The 23,858-nt window shown below is 39.8% G+C and overlaps 1 protein-coding gene across 4 annotated transcripts in view; it reads left to right on the top strand.

The window, feature by feature from the left end:
* pigk (phosphatidylinositol glycan anchor biosynthesis, class K) overlaps positions 1-19,837 on the top strand; it is a 38,544-nt gene extending 18,707 nt beyond the window's left edge. Inside the window, exons 11-12 of one of the 4 annotated variants that reach the window (XR_013282496.1) lie at positions 13,352-13,551; positions 19,424-19,837. Coding sequence is in view for 2 of the 4 variants with exons in the window: in XM_077514573.1 (XP_077370699.1) it covers positions 13,352-13,468 (117 nt within the window). In the remaining 2 variants the exon portion in view is untranslated. Of the gene's footprint in view, positions 1-13,351; positions 19,236-19,423 lie in introns of those variants that run through there. The other 3 variants (XR_013282493.1, XM_077514585.1, XM_077514573.1) reach the window with 3 other exon arrangements.
* Positions 19,838-23,858: the final 4,021 nt, after the last annotated feature.

Below are 23,858 nucleotides of genomic sequence, written 5' to 3' on the forward strand. Positions count from 1 at the left end.
AATATGCGCATACATAGTGGTTGTTTGTTTATTTCCAATTTATGATTTTTTTTTTTGCATGCTTTGCATTTAAATAGCCAACCCGTTTTTATGGATTAATTTGCGTTATAGACACAAATACATGCAGCACATTGGACAAAGCAGAGTCATCTCTACACAACAAAAGTTTTTTTTTTTTTTTTTTTTTTTAAACATCCTTTTCTACCAGTGCTGCTTTTTTGTATAATCACTCTGCTCAAAATTGCCTACTAAAGGATGATGAGAGGTCCTCGTCACACTAAAGTTAATTTAGGTTAGGGTCATTCTTGTTGACTATTTTTTTTTTTTTTGGACAACTGTCTTGTTAGAAAATAAATCCCCCCTTCACCCTTCACTTTTAGTTTGAACGCGACAAATTTTCTACGATCATTCACAAAACCCTTCATAATTGTCCAATTCAAAACGTGTGCGTGTCTTGGTCTCTGCTGAACTCACTGGGGTTCAATCAAGCTCAGGTTAAGAACAGACGCTTCATTTATCCCAACAGGGGAGAAAAAAACAAAACAAAACTAATCTTCTCATCAGTTCATTAGTGCCATTGCTCGCGCAATGATTTCAAAGTTTTAGCTTAAACCCATTTGAACTCGGTTGCTAGGCAAAACAGCAGTGAAGTCTCATAATCTTGCGTTATGTGAAAATGGCATCAATTAGCATTCCAATAAGATTCTCGACGAGGTCGTTCCTAACGTGCTTTTTTTATTATTCCACTTTAACTTGACAATGAATGTCATTTACAGCGAGCAATCTTTAATATGATTCCAAAAACGCATTGGACAAACTAAAGCCTCGCCCTGAATCAAGGCCTTCACCTCAAACCTGAAATGAAAACCAAAAATGAACAGAAACAAGATTGTGGCCTGGCTTCTAAGTCGACTTTGTGTTCCAATTTGTGTGTTCGGGTGCCCCATCCACTTAGGACAAATCCCTCAACTGGAGTTTCTCATCATGGAAGACATCTGTCTTTCAGTAATACACACATTTGTTGAATTTCCATCGAGGAAAAATGGTACTGTCACTAACCTTTTTGAAACTTTGAACTACTTATCGAGTACTTCTGGTGTAAAGGGCTAATTTGTGGAAATTATTTGGGGGTAAATCTTCTTGTCGTTGGCTGGCTGGCTAGCGAGCTAGCGAGCTTGTTTAAGCATGAATGCTATGTTGTAATGCTGTCACTATCGACTATTTTTAGAATCGATTCATCTATCAATTATTTGTTCAATTAGCACCCCCACCCCCATTTACTGTTTATTAACCGGTAATTGATGTTAGTGATTAAAAGAAAGGTAGGGATTGATGTTGTACTATGTTACCAGTTTCGTCATTATTCTCCCAAAGTAAAAACAGATGTTTGCAAGATGTTTGTCTTATTTTGATTGAACACAGAAGATGATAATTCATCATTCATGAAGGACTACAGAAATCAGAACAATTACTGTTGATAGGCTGAAATCGGAGGATTTGGACAATTTTCAATAAATAATAATAATAATAATAATAATAATGGCGCCAAACGATTACTCGATTATCAAAATAGTATTCGATTTGATAATCGATTACTTGTTTATTAATCGGTTAATTTTGTCAACTCTACTATGTTGTGCACTACAGTACAGTACTAACCTTTGAGTAGTACTAAAATGTTGAAATATTCTATAGTTGATTCTGAATTTACCCCACGGCACGTTGGATGACTGGTTAGCACGTCTGCCTCCCAGTTCTGAGGACTGTGGTTCGAGTCCAGGCTCCGGCCTTCCTGGGTGGAGTTTGCATGTTCTCCCCGTGCCTGCGTGGGTCTTCTCCGGGTACTCCGGTCTCCTCCCACATTCCAAAGACATGCATGGCAGGTTAATTGGGCGCTCCGAATTGTCCCTTGGTGTGATTATGAGTTTGGATGGTTGTTTGTCTCTGTGCGCCCTGCGATTGGCTGGCAACCAGTTCAGGGTGTCCCCTGCCTACTGCCCAAAGCCAGCTGAGATAGGCTCCAGCACCCCCCGCGACCCTTGTGAGTAAAAAGCGGTCAAGAAAATGGATGGATGGATGGATAAATTAACTCCAATGTCAGTATGTATTTTTTTAAGTCACAACAGCTCAGCTATAAGTGACTTTATTTATTATTTATTCATTTGCAGAATAGCAATATAGCCCCGCGGGCTACTGAAGTGTTCCTCGGGGGCGACCACCACGTTGGTCACCCTCGGTGTCCCTTTGCAAAAGTCCGTCGGTAATTTTCAAGGTCCTAGTTTTCCTCAGTGCAGCAGTTCTCTCGTATTTGCTCGTTAGTTTAGCATTTTACAGGCCCTTTGATTTATATCCCAGTCGTTCCCATGCCTGTAAATGCATACATATTATAGGTTGTGTCACCCCAGTGACCCCTGCCACAGATGTTTGATTATATCCGTGCGCCTCACTGCTCGAGCCACCCCCCCCCAGGTCCTCATATCCGGCCATCTGCACTCAGGGTCATCTGACCAACGTCCCCTGGAGCTCATTGACAGCCTCCCCTCCCTCAGATTTTGCCGCCGTGCTGCGAGAATCCCTGGATGAGACATCTTTGCACTTGAATTCAGACGCACTCGAGCGATGAAGTAAGATGTGAGCCAGCTTGGCACCGATTTGATGTCTTGAGTATGCCCAAGAGGGCCTGCCGCCCGTGGCGACAAACACAAATCCAATCATTGATTGTCTTCTCTGCGCTCGGCAAAGCATTTTCCTGTTTGCCACGAGAGTATGCGCAGACTTGTAAATAGGGAAGGCATCAGAATGACTGACAGCGAATATGCGGGGATTGTGCTTTATGAAAGTCGTGTGTGTGTGTGAAGTCTTGATTAATGTACTGTCACTGGTGGCAGGATGAAGCCCCCCCCCCCAACCCCACCCCACCCTCCTCTCATCCCATCTTATTCACTACATTTGCTGGAAAGAACTCTCACTCACTTCTCTCTTGTGTATTGTACTTTTTTTCATTATTTGGCATGCTGTTCGCCGGCTTCAGAATTGTTATTTATGCTTACAGCAGCTTGACAATACGCCTCCAGGGAATTTAGGGTGTTGAAAATGCGAACGGTGAAAATGAATTCCTTACCGCCTTCGTCGGTCGCGCCGGGCGCACAATGACACTTTTCAAAGTGGACGTGGGATGTTGCTGATCAGAGTCCTTCGCCACCCACTCTTATTTATTCGATTAGCGCTCACTGTACAACGTGGCTCGTTGGAATTCCGAAAGAATTCTGGAAAGAGGAATTCCGTGTGGAAACGGCACAACAGTGTCAGTCAGCCGGACCGATTTCAGCTCAGCCGAGTGAAAAGTGTTATGGAAAGAGCTTCCTCTGTTACCATCGACCAATCAGCAGCAATGGAAAATGATGGCGTTTTGGAACAATAAGTAAATACATTTTGTATGAGAATAACTCATTTGGTCTTGGTTTGGTTCACATTGGATACATCGTAAATGAAGAAAATGCAAAGCATGGAAGTGCTTTTCTGTAAACAGGAGTAGATTGAATGCAAGATCGGATAGTGCTATTAGGAAGTACATTTTATTTATCTATAGCACCTTTTACAGACAAAAACGTCACAAAGTGCTTCACAAGTAATATTCATCACACAGATGAAAACAATCAAACACAAATTACAAGAAGTAAATGTATTTTATTCTATTTATAGTAGTATATTACTATTCATAATATATTAGACGATATACAGTGTTCCCTCGCTATAACGCGGTTCACTTTTTGTGACCTTGCTGTATTGCAGATTTGTTTTTAGTGCAATTTAATTTAGCTTTTTTTTTTTTTACAGTAATGTACCTATTTTATAAAATTTATGAAAATTGTAACATAGAGAATGTGTAAACAAGAGAGAAATGTAAATGTCAAGATGAGAAAAGTGTATAAACTGTGTGGTGAGGTGTTTTAGAGCCTTAAAACATTTTTAATAAATGTAAAACCTAAAGCTAATTACTTTGTGGATTTCATTTATTACGGGTATTTTTTTGGAACCTAACCCCAGCGGAAAATGAGGGAACACTGTACTAATAAAAAAAAATACATATTTAATGTACAACATCCAGGGGTACCTTGAGATACAAGTAATTTAATTTTGTGACTACGCTTGTACCTCAATGTCACAAATTATTTTTCCCTAATTAAAGTAATGCAAATGCCGTTAATGTGTTAATTAATGATCCGAAAAAACACAACTAATTTCAAATGTTTTCTTCTAATAAGAAAAAATAGCACATTAGGTCATGGTCATAAAAATACCGTCAACTGTGCTGTAAATGTACAAAAGCTAAATGTTGCTTAATGACACAAAAATGCTATGAATCGCCCCCAAAATTCACATGAACATCTCTACTCATGTCAACTTCAATCTCTGAAAATAGTCAAAACAGTTCCCACAGTATTTGGGATTTTATGGAGATTAAACCATTTTCTCACCATACAGTGTGCTCATAAGGTTAAATACCACTACGCTATGTAAACTCAAGCACAACTACAGTAATAACAGTTCAAAAGTCAATAGATTGAGAAGAATTAAACTGCTTGAGTCACATTTTTGCTTCAGTTCCTTCTGCTGCTGCTTTTGTAAGCAGTGCTCATATCTCAAATTTTTGCTCGTAAGTCAATGCAAGGAATTGTCACAACGAACGCTGGTACCTCAAAACTGGCAAGTCGGGTACTCGCATCTCAAGGCAGCCCTGTATTCTTTTTCGGAAAGTGGTACATCGATAGTTGTTAGGTTTTTTGAAATAAACAAGGATGATGATGCAACAGTAACCATTTAAATGGTCTGAATTGTTATGCTTTTAAGAGGAGCTTAAAACAAACATGTTTAAAGAAAGAATACATTGTGATGGATTTAATAATTTGGTGGCTTGGTGTACCATGGCTGAGATGGAAAAAAAAAAAAAACAGCGGCCATCAGAAGTGCAGCAAAGAGTAAAAGCATTATACATCAATTTCTTGATGTGAAAGAGAGCCACAAAAAGAACTAGGTGAGCTTCTAACTCACTAAGTGCATGTAGATGACGTTTAGGATCCTGATTTACGTAGCTTTTATGCATGAAATTGAATGTAGCTTTGTTTTTCCTTATTAAATTAAGCAGGTAGGAATTGGTGAACATAACGTCACATTCTTGTGAGAGTGAAAAACCTAAAATGGTGGCCCTCATAAGTGAGTTTTTTTTCCCTCTCTTTTTTTTTTAAAGGGATATGTGGCTCATTGAACAATTTTCAGCAGTGAAAAGTTGTTATGTCTAGAATGAATTTGATAACTTCATTATTTTTCATGTGCAATTAATACCTTTAAAAAGTATTTTTTCTACTTGCTGTTGACTGATGATGACATCACCTGTGCTGAGGAAGTTGGTAACGAACAATCATGGCTCATCTGTTTTCTGGGTTTGGTTAGTAAACTGAGCCACGATTGGTTGTCACCTACTTCCTCAACACAGGTGATGTCGTCATCAGTCGACAGCAAGTAGAAAAATTAATTATTTAAGGTATTAATTGTACATGTAAAATATTGAAGTTACCATATGAATTATCGACAAAATAGTAACTTTTTACTGCTGAAAATTCTCAATGAGTCAAGTGTCCCTTTAGGCATAGTTTAGATTGAATAAATACGTAGTATTTTATTTTTTATTTTATTTTATTTTTAAAAAAGAGCTCAGAATTGTTCATTCGGTAGTCTTACCGATTCAACGTCTTATCATCATTGCTTTTTTTTTTTTTTTTTGTGTATGTGTGTGTGCGTGCAAATATACGTATACATTTATACTCATTAATTCACCTAAAACCTTATAGAAATCCCATTACCCTTCACCTTAACCAGGTACTTCAGAGTCTCGCCAGAGTCGTGAGGTTCAAATGGTCAGGAGACCAGAGAAAAGGTCAGAAAAGATAAAAAGAAAAGAAAGATAAATCAAAGTGAAATCCAGCACCGACCAAACACTTCCTGCCTTCCCCATGGTTACAAAATCAAAGTCTTACGCCAACCCCAGAAGCCTCTAAATTCCAACAAATTAACGAGATCTCAAGAGACCAGAGGAAAAACTAAAGAGAGGAAGGAGGGAAGGATCGATGAGGCAGAGTGAGATCCATAGAAACCAGTATACGTAGTATTTTAAAGGCCCAGTCTGCCGGTTTCACTCAGGAAAATGCACTTTTTAAATACAGGATTTAAACAAACAAACTACTTCTCAGCGGGGGGTGGAGCGTCGCAAACGGGGCCGGGCGAATTTGTCGGCTGCGTGACGTCACTCCCGCGGCAATTTGAAACCACGCTCACTCATTCACACATAAGCTTCTGTGAGTGAGTGAGTGAGTGAAAAAATCTTGTGTGTGCTGTCAAAATCCACGGGAGTGACGTCACGCAGCCAACAAATTCGCCCGGCCCCGTTTGCAACACGCCACATACCCCCAACCCGCTCTGTGATTGGCTGGAGGGTGTAAACACTGTCTTTCCACAAAAACGTCCCGCTGTTTACAAAACAAACACAAAATGGCAAAATACAGGCTGGGGTGGTGGGGGTTTAGGACAAAATCACCACCAGAAATTAAGAGAAGCCCAGATCTGTAAATTGAGAAGTAGTTTGTAGTTTAAATCTTGTATTTAAAAAGTGCATTTTCCCGAGTTAAAACGACAGACTGGGCCTTTAAGTAAACATTATTTGATAAAGAAAATGTGCATATTCAGAATATCACAAAGGCATTTTGAGTTTGGTTCACCTTTAAATCACCATGGCTGCATTGTATTTGTTTGTGGAGATTAGGTGTGAGGCTAAAGTGTGAAGGAATTAAACTTCCTGTCTTTGTGGAAACTGAGTACGCCTTTTGAATAATTCTGAATTCTGTCCAGAAAAATCAAAATCCTCATACTTTTGACACCCGTTAACTGATGGCGAGCATGTCAACGTCAAGGCTTTTGAGCACAACAAAATTACGCCTGCGATGCTCTCCTGACATAAATTCTCGACCTTGGAGTCGTGTTCGTCAAGGTGTTTCAGACGACCGTCAGCATCTCTTGTTAATTATCTCCAATCAATCTGATGGCTTTGCCATTAATTGATTTTTACCGTCGGATTGAATATGCAACACAAAGCCCCCGCGTAATGGAGGTAGGCTGCTTCACTCAACGGTTCAATCAGTGAAGGTCACCAAGCAGGCAGCCTTCCTCTCCCCCCTTCACTCGTTTTATCATCTACCGGCTGAATATATTTTTTTTAAATGTCCCTTTCACACTCACATTTTTCCTCTTCAAATTTGTGTATGTCTCTTGTCCATAAATTACATATTAAGGCATCTTTGAATATGTATCCTTGGTTACTGAGTCCTGCCCTTCTTTTTTTAATGCACTTTTGCTATTAAATAAAAATATTATGCAGTGCACCATGCAATATGCGTATACAAGATGTGAAAAGAATCCATATCAATACGCATATTGAGCAGAAGTGTAACAGCAGTGTACGAAAGCCAAAAAAAAAGGGGCATTAAGTGAGAGCGGTGGGACGGCAGTGTTGTTATAAACAAGCCTTAAAAAAAAAAAAAAAAAAAAGAGTAATGACAGCAGCCTGTGTCACAAGAACGTGAAAAAGGGTCATACTGGCACGCGAAAAAGCACTGACAGCAGTGCGCGTCACAAAAAAAGCCCGCGAACGAAGCACCGTGAACGCGTGACAGCACAAGCCTGAAAAAGGGGGCACAGAGCGAGAATGTTTATTGTCGTGCTAACTACTTGCCCATTTTGCTCAACTGAGGCCATATGTTCCTCTCTCGCATGCGAGCAAGCGCTGCCGACACGGCTCGGGGTCGCCGGCGCGCTGTCTCCCGTGCGCTCGTCCTCCCCCACGGAAGGCGCACGGGTCAACCGCTCCTGATGGTCACACGCTCTCAGTCGGGTCTTGTCTTGTCAGCGTTCGTGGGTTTTTGCCCTCTGCGGCTTTCTTGAGCTTTACCAGAGCTCGCTCATAGTGGAGCGAGGACGTGATTGTGTACCAAGTTCCCATACAAGTAGATTATCGTCGGCATAGCTCTGGGCCAACTAATTTGTAAGTGAAGCTAAGAATGTAAACTTTTAATATACAGAGCGTACATTGCGGTGTTCCTCGGGCTTATTCATATGCAGTGCCGTGAAAAAGTAATCAGGAAGGGAGCAAATACTTTTTCCACGGCAATGTATATCCAATGCCCCCTGTTCCTCGATCATATACTTGCATCACATCCATATGCGGACACCTTTCTTTAACCCATCCAAGAGGTTGACAAAAGTGTTATGATGCAGTCGATCAATATTTCCTCTCGTGCATTATTCATCGTTCTTGGATATCGGTATTTATCGCTGTCCTGCATAAAACTTTGTGAAGTTGAGCACTCACTGCTGATGAATGTTCACAATTAGGGATGCACGATAATATCGGTGGCCGATCATTATCGGCAATTATCAACCAATTTGGCGTCACACAGATAAAACAGATAATAGCGAAATCTGCTGATAATTATCGTCAATTTGATTTCATACAGATAAACCAGATAGTAAAGAAATCCAGCAATAATTATAGACGTGCCACGTTGGTCCATCTGTTGTGGTTGTGGCTCATGTCCATAAAATTCAGCTTCATGGTGCTTTACATACATTGTAACATTATACAAAGTTTATACAATGTTTCAATGTATTTGTTAGACTTATAGTAGGACTCGAAAGTACATTTGTATTCAAGTTAATTTTGCAAACAATTATCGGCTAACTTATCGGTTATCGACATCGGCACTTCTAGACTTGACACCCCTGTTTTAAACCTTCAATATATATATTTTTTAAATCAACAAACAAATTTTGCATCTGCGGGTGTATAACTCCGTATATTTGCCTTCAACACTGCAGCGCAGTTGTAATAACATCGGGGGATCCACTGGTAATTATTTGTCATCCATTCCAAAGTGGTCAAAATTTTCAACATCTTTTTTTGTCTAAAAACCTATTGCTTAATAATATGCCACTGTCGATTGGATTCACTGATTTTTAAGTCCTCCCGCGCCGTCGTCAATCGTGCCATTTATTTCATAACTCTGCGAATCTGCATCAACCATAAATGCTGGAATAAAATTCTAGGACATGCTACGAGGCCCACGTCACCCTCTGGTGCATATTCTGATACATTTAATCGGCTAAGAGACCAAGAATTGGTCAAAACAAAATATATAACATATCCGCTCTCTCGGCTTTAACGGGAGAAGTGCGGTCACGCGCTCCTGAATGGGTTAAAATGGGACAAACCCACGTAGGAGTTTTCATGGGGTGAAAAAGTGACTATCAAAATGTCTTTCCGCTACTGCATCAGAGGAGGTTCATTCATGAATATATGCAAACACTCAAACACACCATTTCTTAAACTTTAAAAAAATAAATAAATAAATTCTCAAGGACCTTTCAAATGTTAAAAGATAAAATGTCTGTTTATACTCTAGTAAATAAATAATGAAAACAAAATATTAATTCATTTACAGATGAGTGGTTCTCCAATATTTTACACCAGCACCGCCAAAGAAAAAAGCTGTTAGCCATGTAAAATAAGTCGTGTACCTACAAAATGATTTTAAAAAATTATTACACAGAAAGGTCCAAATTTTTCTACGTAAATGTTTAAAAACTAAATGCAAATGTTAAATACAACTGAACTGTACTTCAGCAGTGAAGTGGTATTCGTACCTACCATTTGAGAATCACTTACTTGGTTTACTCTTTAAATCAGAAGTGTCAAACATAAGGCCCGCGGGCTGGATCAGGCCCGCAAAGGGGTTTAATCTGGCCCGCGAGATGATTTTGTAAAGTTAAAAAAAAATAATAATAATTTTTTAATGTTGGACTAATTAATCAGCCGGCCACAATCAAAATATCTCAAATTTGTAATTTCAAAAGCAGTCCTCAGATGAGCAATTCAACTTGTACGGGGGAAATTGTCCTGGAAGTCATTATTTTGCCAACTACTTAGTTACGGTTTGTTTAATTGTTGTTGTTGTTATTGTTGTTGTCATTATTATTTTATTTTATTTTAATCATAGACCGACAAACGTGTTAATAAATACAACACAAATTCAATTACTGGTAACACAAATAGATATGACAAGGATTAGCGTCCTTATAACGTCATTATGCATTTGTATTATTTTTTGGAACAATATGATTACAGTTACACAAATAGCGATAATCTGCGTATAATTGACGTTTTTCAGTTGTATACCGTTATTTTACCGATGCGGCACACTTGGTAATATAGTATTTTCCTCCATGCGGCCCCTGAGCTAACATGAGTTTGACACCCCTGCTTTAAATGGTACAGAACCTCCTCAGAAACTACTAACTGACGTCCCATTCGGAATCACCACAGTGCATCTGCAGTTTAATTTCAACTTTTTTTTTTTTTTTTTTGCACCTTAAAACTGCCAACTTGACACTCAACCTTGCCCTGAGCTCCCCGCTTACGTGGTCTTACTAACTTAGAAGTCATTTTGCATTCAGTGCACGGAGAGAAGCTCCATTGATTCCTCTTGATTGAGCAATTAAATATATTTGCAGTCCAACATTGGTGAGATTTACTGATGGCTTGCGTCTTCTGACAATGGTAATTGGCAGCATCGTCACGTAACTTGCTGTGAAGACAAGCCGGTTATTGCATACGTAGGCACTTGAACTGTGAATTTTGCTTCCCTAACCAATAATTTTCCTCCCTTAATTGTCGCACATTGTCGAGAACAGTTTGCTTTCGTTTGTGAATGTCGGCTTTTAAGCAATTGCGTTTCCTAACAGCTTCTCCGGGAAGATGTCAAGGTCAAGCTGACTGAATGCGTCAGGATCACTGGATGGTGATTGTTAGCAGATGGCGGAATAATCAGTCTTTTGTGCTAAAAATGGCTACCTTCAGGGAAGGTTGACAGGAGGCGTTCAAAATCTTGTCTGTTAGTCTAAGAGAGCTAAAAATAGAACCGTTTAGTAATCTGTCTTTCACACGGAAACCAATGAAGCGAGACTTTGCATATTTACCATGTTTAGAAAGAGTCATGGATGTGACGTTTTTTTGTGATGAAATTTGATATGTCAACAATTGTATCAAACTTTTTATATACATGGTGTACAAGCTGAGAAGACATGAAGAGTGCGACGACTGTACCAAACTTTACCGTTGTGTATTTCCGATTTCCTTTGGTCTATGGCCTATGTAATACGGATATTATGATTCAATTACTGGTTTGATCTGTAACATGCAATTTTAAGGGGGAGGGGACGCTACTAGGGGCGGGGCTGGGGTATTTGTATTTATATTTTTTTTAAATTCGATTAATTTCAATCCAAAATCGCTAAATATACATATATTCATGCAACATCAATTCTTCTTAAATATCAAGGACATGATTTAAAAATTGCAAAGTACAAGCTGCATGTGATCGTTGCATGTGGCATTGATCAACATGTGCCAGTCCCGTACTTTTCCACTGATATAAGCAGATGGTGATTGGTGGCCAATGATCAGGCTGCCACTGACCGAAACTTAAGTATTCATACTCGTTTTTTGGAGAACACGCTTGTGTATCACGTCTGTGTAGCATTCATATCGAACTCATTCCCTGCCATTGACGGCTAGAGACGTCCAAGTTCCATTTTTTACTGGACTAGCAAGAATTGAGTTGTGGCATTTAGGTTATGCAAAAGCCATAAGTATTTTTTTTGTATAAGCTATGTATGGCTTTTAAGTTGAGCAAAAGCTGTGAGTAGTTTTTTTGTTTTGTTTTTGTTTTAATTAAAATCGTAATCGTCCAGAATGACAGAAAAAAAATTGAGATTTTATTTTTTGGCCATATCGCCCAGCCCTAATAGGTAGTAGAGCTGTCAAAATGAAGTAACAAGTAATCAATTATCAAATTAATTGATAACTATTTTTAATGATCGAGTAATCGTTCTGAGCCATTTTTTCATTTAAAATTGTCCAAATTCTCTGATTTCAGCATATCAACAGTAATTGTTCACTGCTTCCTGTAGTCCTTCATGAAAGAAGACTGATCCGATTCGCTGCGGATTGGTTCCTAACCATATAAGGAGCTGATACCGGACTGACCTGGACCCATCTGATTCGCTGCCGACTGGTCCTGACCATATAGAGAGATGAAAGAGACCTTGACATTCCCTAGTTACAAGCCGATTGTATCGGTTCAGAGAAAACCAAACAGATATTTGCCTCAAACAAATCATCAGCTCAAATAAAGTCAATTATCAGACATGATAGTTTAACCCAGGCGTGACCCCAGACATGAGACAAGACCCAAACATTACCCCTGCATGACTCAAGTCATGACAGTACCCCCCCCCCCCCCCCCCCCCCCAAAAGGATCCTTTTGTAATCCACTTGAATGCAAAAATAAAATGAATCTGATTAGTTAATTAATCGATTCTAAAAAGACTCGATAGTAACAGCACTAGATGGTAGCTTTCAAAAGCGAGCCGCACCGAGGATAATCGTGATCGAGTTAACCCAAACCATCAAGTGTGGACCCAACCTAAAGAGGTCCATCATATTTATTTAACCCCCCAAAAATGGCTCCCCAAATTCCGACTCGTACCACTTCTAAGTAAACGTTCCTGCAGCAAGTTGGTCTCCGCCTGTCAGCCTGGCGTTATCTCCATTTGCAGTGTCGATGTTTACCGCGCTCCCTCCCCTTGTCCTGCCAAACAGACACCACACTTTTCCCGTTTTGGTGTACTCATGCACCATGTTCCTTCCCGAGTGCTTGTCTGCCAAGTTTTGCAGTCTGTATGGATGGGGAAGAAAAAAAAATGCCACCACCTTCTGATCGGATAATGTCAGCTTGTGTGGATGAGGAATAGCAGAAATCTCTTAAGTGCTTGCTCGCTCTGTGTATGTATAGCTTTGTCCCCGTGTTTCTATTTCTCCCCTCACCGTTTTTTTTTTTTTTTTTTTTTTAAGAGGTTAACTCATCAGGGTGCGGAATATTGCCATCGCATTAGCATATAAATGTGCTCCTTGTGATGCGTGTTTTAATACGAAGAGGAGATTTAAAAGTATAATCGTACACAAAATGATGATGTGCCAGTGAACGGGACAAACACGAGGCAAGGGAGGTGTACCGATGATGCGAGTGTGTGTTTGCGTGCGCGTGTCTGCTTTTGCCTGCCTGCCTGTGTGAATGACAGCGCAATCAGCAGTAGCCTCAACAGGAGAAATATGCTCACTATTACTAACCCGCATTCTCCCTCCCACCTCATATGACCTCCAACTTCCATCCACCGTCCCCTGTAGAAGCCCAAACCGAAAGACTGGCACCCTCCCGATGGCTTCATCCTCGGCCTCTGGACGCTCATCCTGCTGGTGTTTTTCAAGACGTACGGCATGCAGCACCTCAAGCACATCTTCTGAGACACGACGAGGGCGAGGAGGAGCCTTTCATAAAGCCGTATTGAAAGTTGTACGACAACACAACTGTGAGACCACCCTTACCTGTTTGTATTTTAAACTGAAACATTTGTCAATATTTTTTTTTTTTTTTTTATTTTCAAACTGGCTTGTGTTTAAGTTATAACAGGGCGGTTTGCATGCAAAAGTGCTTCTTTGCATTATTAAGGCTGGATTTACATTACAGGTCTAGTCAATTACTGATTATCTACAGTGGTCCCGAACTACAGTCACTCTATCGCAGATTTTTATTTGGGTGAGCTCATTCATTTTTTTTCCCCAAACCAGTGCCTCCAGGTAAACATTTTAGGGGTTCCAAACAGGTCTCCCTACCCCCATCCAAAAACCAAAATACTCACTTTGTAGTAGGACACACACAAAACAAGTCTCAAGGACTCTAAGCAGCCATTTTGTGGACAAATTTCAGAGCTCATACTTTGACGACATATTACTTAGGAATTCACCCGAACGAGCCACATTTGGAGGCAGTAATCTCGACACATGGATGACACTCGACCAGGGCTCTGCAACCTGCAGCTCTGGAGACACATGTCGCTTTGTCGTCGAGGGGTGTCAAACTCATGTTAGCTCAGGGGCTGCATGGAGGAAAATATATTACCATGTGGGCCGCATTGGTAAAATAACGGTATATAACTTAAAAACGATTGCCCTCATTTATGCGCAGATTTTCATGGACCAGCTCTAAATTACGGAGCTCAACTGTAATCATATTGTTCCGAAAAATAACACAAATTCAAATGGAACGCGGAAACACTTTGCCGGTATACGTTCCGGAAATCGACCTGTTTTGCATATATATTGTTCCCAGAATGCATTGGGTGGAGCAGTTAATGCCGTGAAAAGGACGCTAATCCTTACTAGTAATTGAATTGTTTTCATATTTAACATGTTTGTCAGTCTATGATTAAAAAAATAAAAATAAAATAATAATAATAATAATAATAATAATAAAAACATAGCTTTAAGTTGCGTGTAAAATGACATCCAGGATGATTCCTTGTAAAAGTTGCATTGCTCATCTGAGGACTGTTTGTGAAATTACAAATTTATATGTTTTGATTCTGGCCGGCTGCTTAATTAGTCCGGCATTACAAATTTTTTATTATTATTATTTTTTTACTTTACAAAATCATCTCGTGGGCCGGATGAAACCCCTTTGCGGGCCTGATCTGGCCCGCGGGCCTGATTTGGCTTCCTGTGCGTCTCTAAAAATGTATATATTAGTATAAATTATTATTTACATGTTCTTTAAATGAATGGATGACAAAAGAAAGGCAGAAAATTACCATAAACTGGAACTGCCTACAAAAAAAACCCTGAAAATTTAAAAAAAAAAAAAAAAAAAAAAAAGGTAGAAAAGAAAACATTAAAAAGTAACTAAAATGTCCAATAACAGAAGAAACTTACCATAAATTTAAGGCAGGAAAGAAAATGTTCAACAAGTAACCATAAAATGTCCAAAAAAGGAAGTAGAGTTACCATAAGAATTTTGACAGAAAGGAAAAAGTCTAAAAATGTATTAAAAAAAATTCAAAAAGAAAAATAAACCACAAACTGAAGACAAAAGGTAGAAGTAAATTGTCTACGTATTGGATGCTGCTGTCATATTTTTGTGTTGTGGTGCAGCTCTAATTAGGGCACTGTTTCCTTCATCACAATGTTCAAGTCCTTTGCGGTACCACACAAGATTTTTTTTGTTACTTATTTGACCTAAAATGGCTCTTGACAGGAAAGGGCGAGTGAGAGAGAAGTTTAGTTTTCATTTTGGCATTTGTGGAAAATTTTAGATTTCATCTTTGGTTGTGGGTGGGGCATGTGATAAAAGTATTTTTTGTCCATTTTCAATTAAACACTAACTTGTCCTAGAGACTTTGTCTAATTGCTCCCAAATTTGACTCACTAATACTAGACATACGGATGACGTGTGCTTGTAAAATAATTGCCTTTTGGTTGCAATGTGCTCAACTGTGGCTGTGAAATGTGAAGATTTGAAAGTTAAAACACTCGGGAGTAAAAAAAAAAATGGGAATTTTGTGACTTGGAGCATGTAGTGTAACTCCAGCCTAAGCATGCACAGAAGCGAGTCCTTGAATAAGAATTTAATCACTTTTAGCGGATGTTCTGCTCAGCATATTTCGTCTATTTTTGTGTCCAAACTGCTGGGCCAGCCACAGAGGGGGGAAAAAAGCGAGACGGGACCCGTCTGATTGGTGGCGACCGGCGCTGCTGAGAGATGACAATGTTACATCTCGGCTGTCAGCGCGTATTACACCCCATGACCGTCATATCGTGGCTAACAATCCCACATAATACCGTCTCCCAACTTTTTGCTATTCGCCAAATTGCCCTCCCTGCGGAAACATCCATTAGCTTCCGGGCTGCGTAGCGCTCTGACTGACGGTAGTTTCTGTGGCCGTTCGCAGTCCCGCCGATAAGTGAGTGATAAGCCCGTAAGCCCCGGTGGCCGTTCCGAATGGATCCTCTGTGATATAATGGGCTTTCTTTCATTTCTCTTCCCCCCCCCTTTCATTCCTGGCGTGACACTACATCACCGCCTCATTGCCGGGAGGACTGATTGATGTTTAAAGCACGCGGGCGCCTCCCCTTCTCCGAAACCAGACAGCTGCTGCATCAGCCACCCGGGTGCCTTTCTTCTTATACATTATTAATACCGTGCTCATCTCTTCCTTCCTTTTCCGTCCCTTTTTTATTTCCTGCCATCCAATTCCCACAGCTTCCTTCCCCCTTTTTTGGGGTAGGTAAGCATGTTTTACTTCCTCAATTTGGCAAGATGCCGTGCCCTGATTATAGATGAACCGCTGAATCAAAAGAACAAATTTGTCTCCAACTGCTCGTAACCGACAATATTGAGCTTCCCTAATTACTAGGAGATCCTCCTTTTACTGCTGCAAGTGCCTCCCTTGGCGGCGATAAAATGCTGTGCGATTTTTGGCCATCCAGAAACTTCTGTTTGAACTCCAACTTGTGCTACTTTTGGGGTGCGCGGCTGTAATCCGAGATGCGAGGTGCGTTGCAGGACTGGTTGTCACAAACGGTTTCAAATCCAAACTACAAGTTTTCAATCTCCATGTATCATTCGTTCAGTCGTTTTTTTTTTTCAAACAAAACAGGAAGTACAAAAACAAACAAAAAAAAGACTTGTTTATTCAATATTCGTTCCAAAAACGAAATGAAGAAAACTCAGAATGACTCGTTTTCTGATTTTGCGTAAAAATAGAAAACACGGACAACGGGCAATTTGGGACATTTCACCCAGTTTGGATATTTGCACTTGACTCAAGTTGCGTGACCCGGAAGCAATTTATTTATTTATTTTTAATCTGCCTCGTGGTCGTGCACTGATCTGTATATATTACTGGATATGCACTAAAAGAAAAAGGGGGTCTTCAAAGCAGCGCATACCGTCCACTTGTTAAAAAAAATAATGACCACCCAACCAACCACCAATCCCACGCCCGCCCACCGGCCTATACTAAGACCGTACGAGTTGTATGTCTAAAATCTGTACGTATAAGTATCTGCTCGCGAGATAAGAGTGGTTAAGATGGCCGCCCTGTGGCTTCAACGGCTTGCATGGGCGTGTATGGGATATCGGCTATCCAGTAATACAATCCCGAACAAAAAGTATGGAATCAGCAGTCTTGGACAAGCACTCACTCAAAATTATTTTTTGTTGAAGCGTCAGTGATGGTTTCCTTTTAGCTTTCCTGTATGTAAATCACATTTCCTTGAAGCGATTTTGCGCAGTTCTGTCACATACATTGACTCAAGCTTCCTCCCATTTCTTCTTCATTTCTCTTGTTGTGCATTTTCTGTTTTCAAGACATGGGGCCTTTAGTTGTTTGTCTTGACGCTTAGATGTCTTCCTTGGCCTACCAGTACGCTTGACTTTAACAACCTTCCCATGCTGTTTGTACTTGGTCCAGATCTTCTTTACAGCTGACTGTGAACATCCCACATCTTTGGCAACCATACGTGTAGAGTTACCTTCTTTAAGAAGCTTGATAATCCTGTCTTTGGTCTCAAGAGACATCTCCCTTTGTTGGAGCCATGATTCTTGCCAATCCACTTGGTCCAGCAGCCCTCCAAGGTGTGATAACTGCACTGTTTTTTAACTGCTGACTAACGAGCAGATGTCATTTGAGGCAGTTGCCCAATTAAGGAAAGGAAATTGACTGGGTGTGTCCTTATTTTCTGCTCAAAATGGAGTGATTCCATATTTTTTCCCTCAGAATGGAGTGATTCCATATTTATTTCTGCACTTGCTCTAAAAAAGTAACATTTACTGACCAGCACAATGTTTTTTCTTCATTTCTTTTAGTGTTTCTGAAAGCCAAGATGTTGCACTTTGGAATGACCTTACGAGTGTTTCATGCTTTTTATCTGTTTGATCTACAGAATAAAACGTCTGAGTGAGTGCTCGTCCAAGACTGGTGATTCCATACTTTTTGATAGGGGTTGTATATACAGATCAGTGGGTGTGTGCACTACGAATTGCAAACATGGGTGATTATGTGCTCTTGAGCGGGCGGTAAGAAGGTAACTCTGAGGCCAGAAGACATGACCACCGTCAAAGTCGAGCCACAAGTCAGATAAAACAACCCAAAAATCGCTTCCGGGTCACAAAACTTGTGTCAAGTGAAAATATCCAAACATCCATGAAACCATCCAAATCTCACGTTGTCCGTGTTTGTCATCTTCCATTTGTGCACAAAATTGGGAATTGGAAAACGAGTCGTTCTCCGTTTTCTTCATTTTGATTTTTGGAACGAATATTGAGAAAACAAGTGGTTTTTGTTGTTGTTGTTGTTGTTTTTGTACTTCCCGTTTTTGTTTGGGGAAAAACTACCGAACGAATGATACACAGATTGTTTTCCACATGTAATATTCCCAGTGCTCAGGGCACTGTGAACGAACAGGCATGCTGTCATGGTCAAGCAGCCACTCTCAGATCTCATTTGGAGATGCGTAGGGAGTAATTGTGGTTTTGAAATGTATATTTTGTGATACTAGTTCCGGAACTTTTCTGGCACACCTTGCCACGACCTCAAAGCTCCGGCGTAGTGCTCCGCTCCGTTTAAACAATGACAAAAGGCGAGCCTGACAGGTTTCATTATTTCCATGTGAAATGAAGCGGAAGATTTTCAGGGAACTCGTGCTTTGTAATGTCAGTCATTTCCAGCAATTCACATAAAAATTGTAAAGTATCAGTTATTCTCTTTTGAAACGGTAGCTTGCACTGATACTCAGTAGGGTTTTTATTTGGAATGCAAGCGAAGTATAATTTGATGCAGTCGACTTGGAAAGTTTCTCCTATTTTCCAGATGAGATGCTTTGAAGTTGATTTATTCTTGCTGTCCAAGGAAAATCCCATGTCGCGCTAAATCTCGTCTTATACAAAAAGATTTTTGTGGCTAGAATAAATTACAAAAGGTCCCAAATTTTGGAGCTACCTGGTGTTTTTCTTCATTTGGCCATAACTGGCAGTAACAGTTTTATCAATACTAAAAAGTCACATCTGCGCTTAATAAATACTAAAATAATAATAATAATAATAAAAATGTAATACTGTATGTGGTTTTCATTGGAGAGCAACATTAACACTAAAGACGACTACTGATTTTTGTCTGCTTTTTTTTTGTATCTCACTGAAGAATCTTCATTAATAAAATCAACCTTTTTTTTTAAAAATAGTTTGTCTCAGACTTGCTCGGTTGCCTGAAATCGAATCAATCCATCAACACGTTAAAGTATCATTTCATTTTGACGGTTGCAGCAACAAGCTTGTTGTGAAAACGTCACCACTGAGTCCTGTCAAATTAAGTTTTATCTAACGTGCCCGAGAATTTAATATCTTATTGATTTTCTTTTTGGCAGGAAGACGCTCAGGAATGCTGATTAGATTTTGGCAGACAAGGTCAACCTCACTTGAGCGAACATCTCCCCCCAACCCCGTCCCTATCTTCTCCGCCTGTGTAACGGAATTTTTCTTATGCCAAGAATGACTATTATTGATTGACTTTTCAAAACAAGTTGGCAAAAAAATGAGCTGGCGAAGAATTTCACAAGAACTGTGAAGTGGTTGGAATGATATCAGTCATAAAAATTGATTTTCAGTTCTGTTTTTGGTTCTATGCGCAGTCTTTCTCCTCTTAAAATGTCTTATCCAGTGTATTTAACTCATTGACTCCCGCCCATTTTCATTGAAGAAACCCCCTTTTGACAGATTTTGCAAGGCCCACAGAATATTGTGTTCTATTGCTATAAAAACATGGAACCTACAAAAAGAAAGATTAGTGTCTTCTTTCATCAGGAAGAAAAAGTATATTTGTATCTGTTTCCATTTTGCATTAGAATATAGCTAAGTTTCATCAATATTCACATTCTTGGCGAAAACAGTGACTAAAAGAGCTTGTTGCAACATGGGCCTGGAAAACGTGTAAACACGTTTTTGGGAGTGAATGACAAAGTATTAAAAACGTTTTTACACGTTTTTGGGCTTGATTGAGTTAATGATCAGGAATTAATTTTCCTTGATCACCTGTCAGGAAGATTAATGAGTAATGAAGCGATCTTTTTGCTTTTTAATAGAAAATGTGTCTGAATTTTCTGAACTCCTGTTTCATGCCAGTTTCGTATTTGACAGAAGAATGTTGCTGAAAAGACTTGTGCCGTAGCATGGCTGTAGCTCAAGATGTCAATGTCGATACTGTCATTCAACAACAGCACCTCTGCTGGTTTCAGGTAAGAATTGCATTCCAATTCGTCTCCTTTGCTTCAAGCTTGGTCAAGTCATAGTAAAATGAATAGAACATGTGGCCAGTGGTGGAATTAATGCACGGCAACATATTCAGGATCTGCTGTCAATTAAAATTCTGGCACGCCATCTGACTGTCGTTAAAATGGGGAATTTGCAGTATTAAAACTGCTCACAATATTTGAACATAACATTAATTCACAGTTTTTTTTGTTTGTTTTTAGTTTAGCATTTTTTTCCATGTCGTCACTATCCGTGCCACGAATATGCCAACTTATGCCGAACGCAAATGTTGGGAGTTTCCGAACACACCCATAGTAGTATAGGCTGGCCTTGAATGGACCAGCCATTCAGGAAACTCCCGAAATTCCCATTGGCCACCACCTCACTGGTCCAGGAACTCTGTTGTCATATTTTTCTTTTCATAATGAATCCGAATGAACTTAGACAATATTGTTAAAAAAAAAAAAAGCACAATATTGTGCTTTTGTACATAACAGCAATGCATATAAACTACCTCCAAGCTCTAATAACAATATTGAGGCACTTCCTTGCTAATGCAAGCACACATTGATCGCTTCACAAGCAAATTAGTTTAGGTTCCCCTTCAATTAGCACAGATTTTAAACCTAGAAGGCCAAAACATCCCTAATGAAAATTAAATTGCACTAATATACTAGCCACTAGAGGGTGCTAGAACTACACAAATGGAACTCAACATGACTTTTTTAACAAATGTGTTCCTTTTAAATATTGTGAACATGACGACGATGATGTTGTGGCACTTTTAATATCACGATATTGCCCTTATCGTTACATCCCTGTTGTTTACTAATGCGGGTTTTAGTCTAGTCCAGTTTTATTCTGGTGGAAAATGTGTGCTGACGAAATTCTATTTTTTTTTAGTTTTTGTTGACGAAATGAACACTAGCTATCACAAACTGGATTTACGAATATGTACAACTGAACCGCATCAGAACTATCAAATTGGCGACGATGTTTACGTGTGCAAGTCTTTTGTAAATTAAGCCCTAAATCTTTAAAGGCGCAGTCTGCCGGTTTCACTCAGGAAAATGCACTTTTTAAATACAGGATTTACACAAACAAACTACTTCTCAATTTACAGATCTGGGCTTGTCTTCACGTGTGGTGGTGATTTTGTTTAGGACAAAAATCACCACCAAAGATTAACATAAACCCAGATGTGTAGACTGAGAGAAAGTTAAAGTGTGTACATCCTGTACATAAAAAGTGCATTTTCCTTAGTGAAACCGGCATACTGGGCCTTTAATTTCCCCAAAACATGTCTGAGCGTACTATTCCTAATTTTGCCGGATTGTGACGTAAAAGTTTCTCTGCTCCTTGTTGTCATGGTAACGAAAACCGTACTCGCCATTGGCCCCGCATTAGAGGGGAACAAGTTGAAGCAGTGTCTCATTTGCATGAGACTGGCTCGCCCCCGCACAATAGAGTTTAAGTTTGTTTAAAACCTTTTCATACAATTCACTGACATGGAATCTTCCCAGAATAAATACAGAGAAAGAACAGTGTAAAAAAACAACAACAAAGCCATCCCCAGTTGAACAGTAATTGGCACAAACCTAAAATAATCCAAGTGTGTGATCCACACGCCTGCTAGTCATGCACCCCTTGTGAGCACGATGGAGCTTTTTATACAAGAGTACAAAGGACTCCTCCGGCATGCGTCCTCGTCTGAGACCGCCGCCGCGCCTCTCATGACTCAGCGCACAAAACACGACGAGGCCCAAAATCAAATGGGGACTCGACACACGAATGTATCATTGGAAAAGCTCGTCTCGCCGTTTTCACCACCACCCCGCTGACATCCGATTCTTGGAGAAGTTGCGACGGAAGCGAGCGCAACAAAGCGTCTCGAGGCCGCCCGAGGGCCGCTTCTATATGCGGCGCGACGAACGCGCACTTGACGGGAGCGATTTGCCGCGTCACGTCCTCGTCCGAGAAAAGTCTGCGGCGGCGGCGAACGCGGCCGCTCCATCTTCATCGTCCTCTTGTCTGCCGTGACACGCCGCTGTTTGCATGACTTGTAGCGGCATCAATCACGCTATTAAGCCGGCGACGCTTGCTCATTCGTAGGCAGCTGGGGTACCGAGAAGTGCTGCCGTGAAAAAGAACCCGAAATTTACGACGACAAAAAAAAAAATCCCACACAGACATAAAAGCAATTAAATCGGCAAGCAGCGATAAATTGGGCTTCCCACACTCTGAAATTCTCAGAATGATTCATGACGTTAATTGGCGTAGGCAAAACTTTTTTTTTTTTTTTTTTTTTTTTTTTTTTGCAGTGTCGCATTGCTGGTGTTATTTGGATAGGGCTCATTCGGGGCTGGATTGGCAAAAAATGATGTTTATTGATGATGTTTCAGTTTGCTATCTATGATAGATGTCACGATAAGGACGATATCGTGATATCGTGATATTAAAACTGCCACAATATTGTCGTCGTCATGTTCACAATATTTAAAAGGACCACATCTGTTAAAAAAAAGTCAGGTTGATTTCCATTTCTGCAGTTCTAGCACCCTCTAGTGGCTAGTTTATTAGTGCTATATAATTTTCACGAGGGATGTTTTGGCCTTCTATGTTTAAAATCTATGCTAATTGTCAGATGAAGGGGAACCTAATTTGCTTGTGAAGCGATCAATGTGTGCTTGCATTAGCAAGTAAGTACCTCAATATTGTTATTAGAGATTTCAGGTGGTTTATATGCATTGCTGTTATGTACAAAAGCACAAGATTGTGTTTTTTTTTTTTTTTTTTACAATATTGTGATCTTATTTATTAAATATCGACAACCCAACACACACACAATATCATGATAATTATCATATTGTGATGTTTGGATATCGTTTTATCCCTACTATCTATTAAGGCCTGGGTTTAAAAAAATAAAAATAAATCAAATACAGTGTTCCCTCGCTATAACGTGGTTCACTTTTCACGGCCTCGCTGCACCTTAAGCATGGAAGAATGTTATATTAATGGAATTAAACCATAATATTTCAATGCTGTGTAAATGGGGATGTAACAATCATGGCAATATGGCGATATTAAAACTGCCGCAATATATCGTTGCCGTCATGTCACGATATAAAAAGAAGCACGTCTGTTTAAAAAGAAAAGTCGGGTTGATTTCCATTTGTGCATTTCTAGCACCCTCTGGTGGCAATTTTTGTTTAGTGCAGTTTAATTTTCACAAGGCATCTTTTGGCCCTTCTATGTTTAAAGTTTACTGATTAGTATTTTCTAAATTTGAGTAAAACATTTTTTTGTGTGCAAAAATCGACTTAGAAATTCGTATCCGGACTAATCGGAATCAAATCGTAATGCGAATGGAATCGTCAGGTACGAGGCAATTCACACCCCTAAAATTTACGCTTCGGCATTTTTACACATCAGAATTGGTTTGCCGCCATCTGATGGCCATTTTGCTGTCAAAGTGAGTTGAGGAAATTCCTTGAAGCGAAAGTAGCCCTTTGCTACCATCTTGTGGCATCTATAGGCAATTACACGGTG

This window comes from Festucalex cinctus, chromosome 1, assembly GCF_051991245.1.
Source record: "Festucalex cinctus isolate MCC-2025b chromosome 1, RoL_Fcin_1.0, whole genome shotgun sequence".
In the NCBI taxonomy this organism is placed as follows: domain Eukaryota; kingdom Metazoa; phylum Chordata; class Actinopteri; order Syngnathiformes; family Syngnathidae; genus Festucalex; species Festucalex cinctus.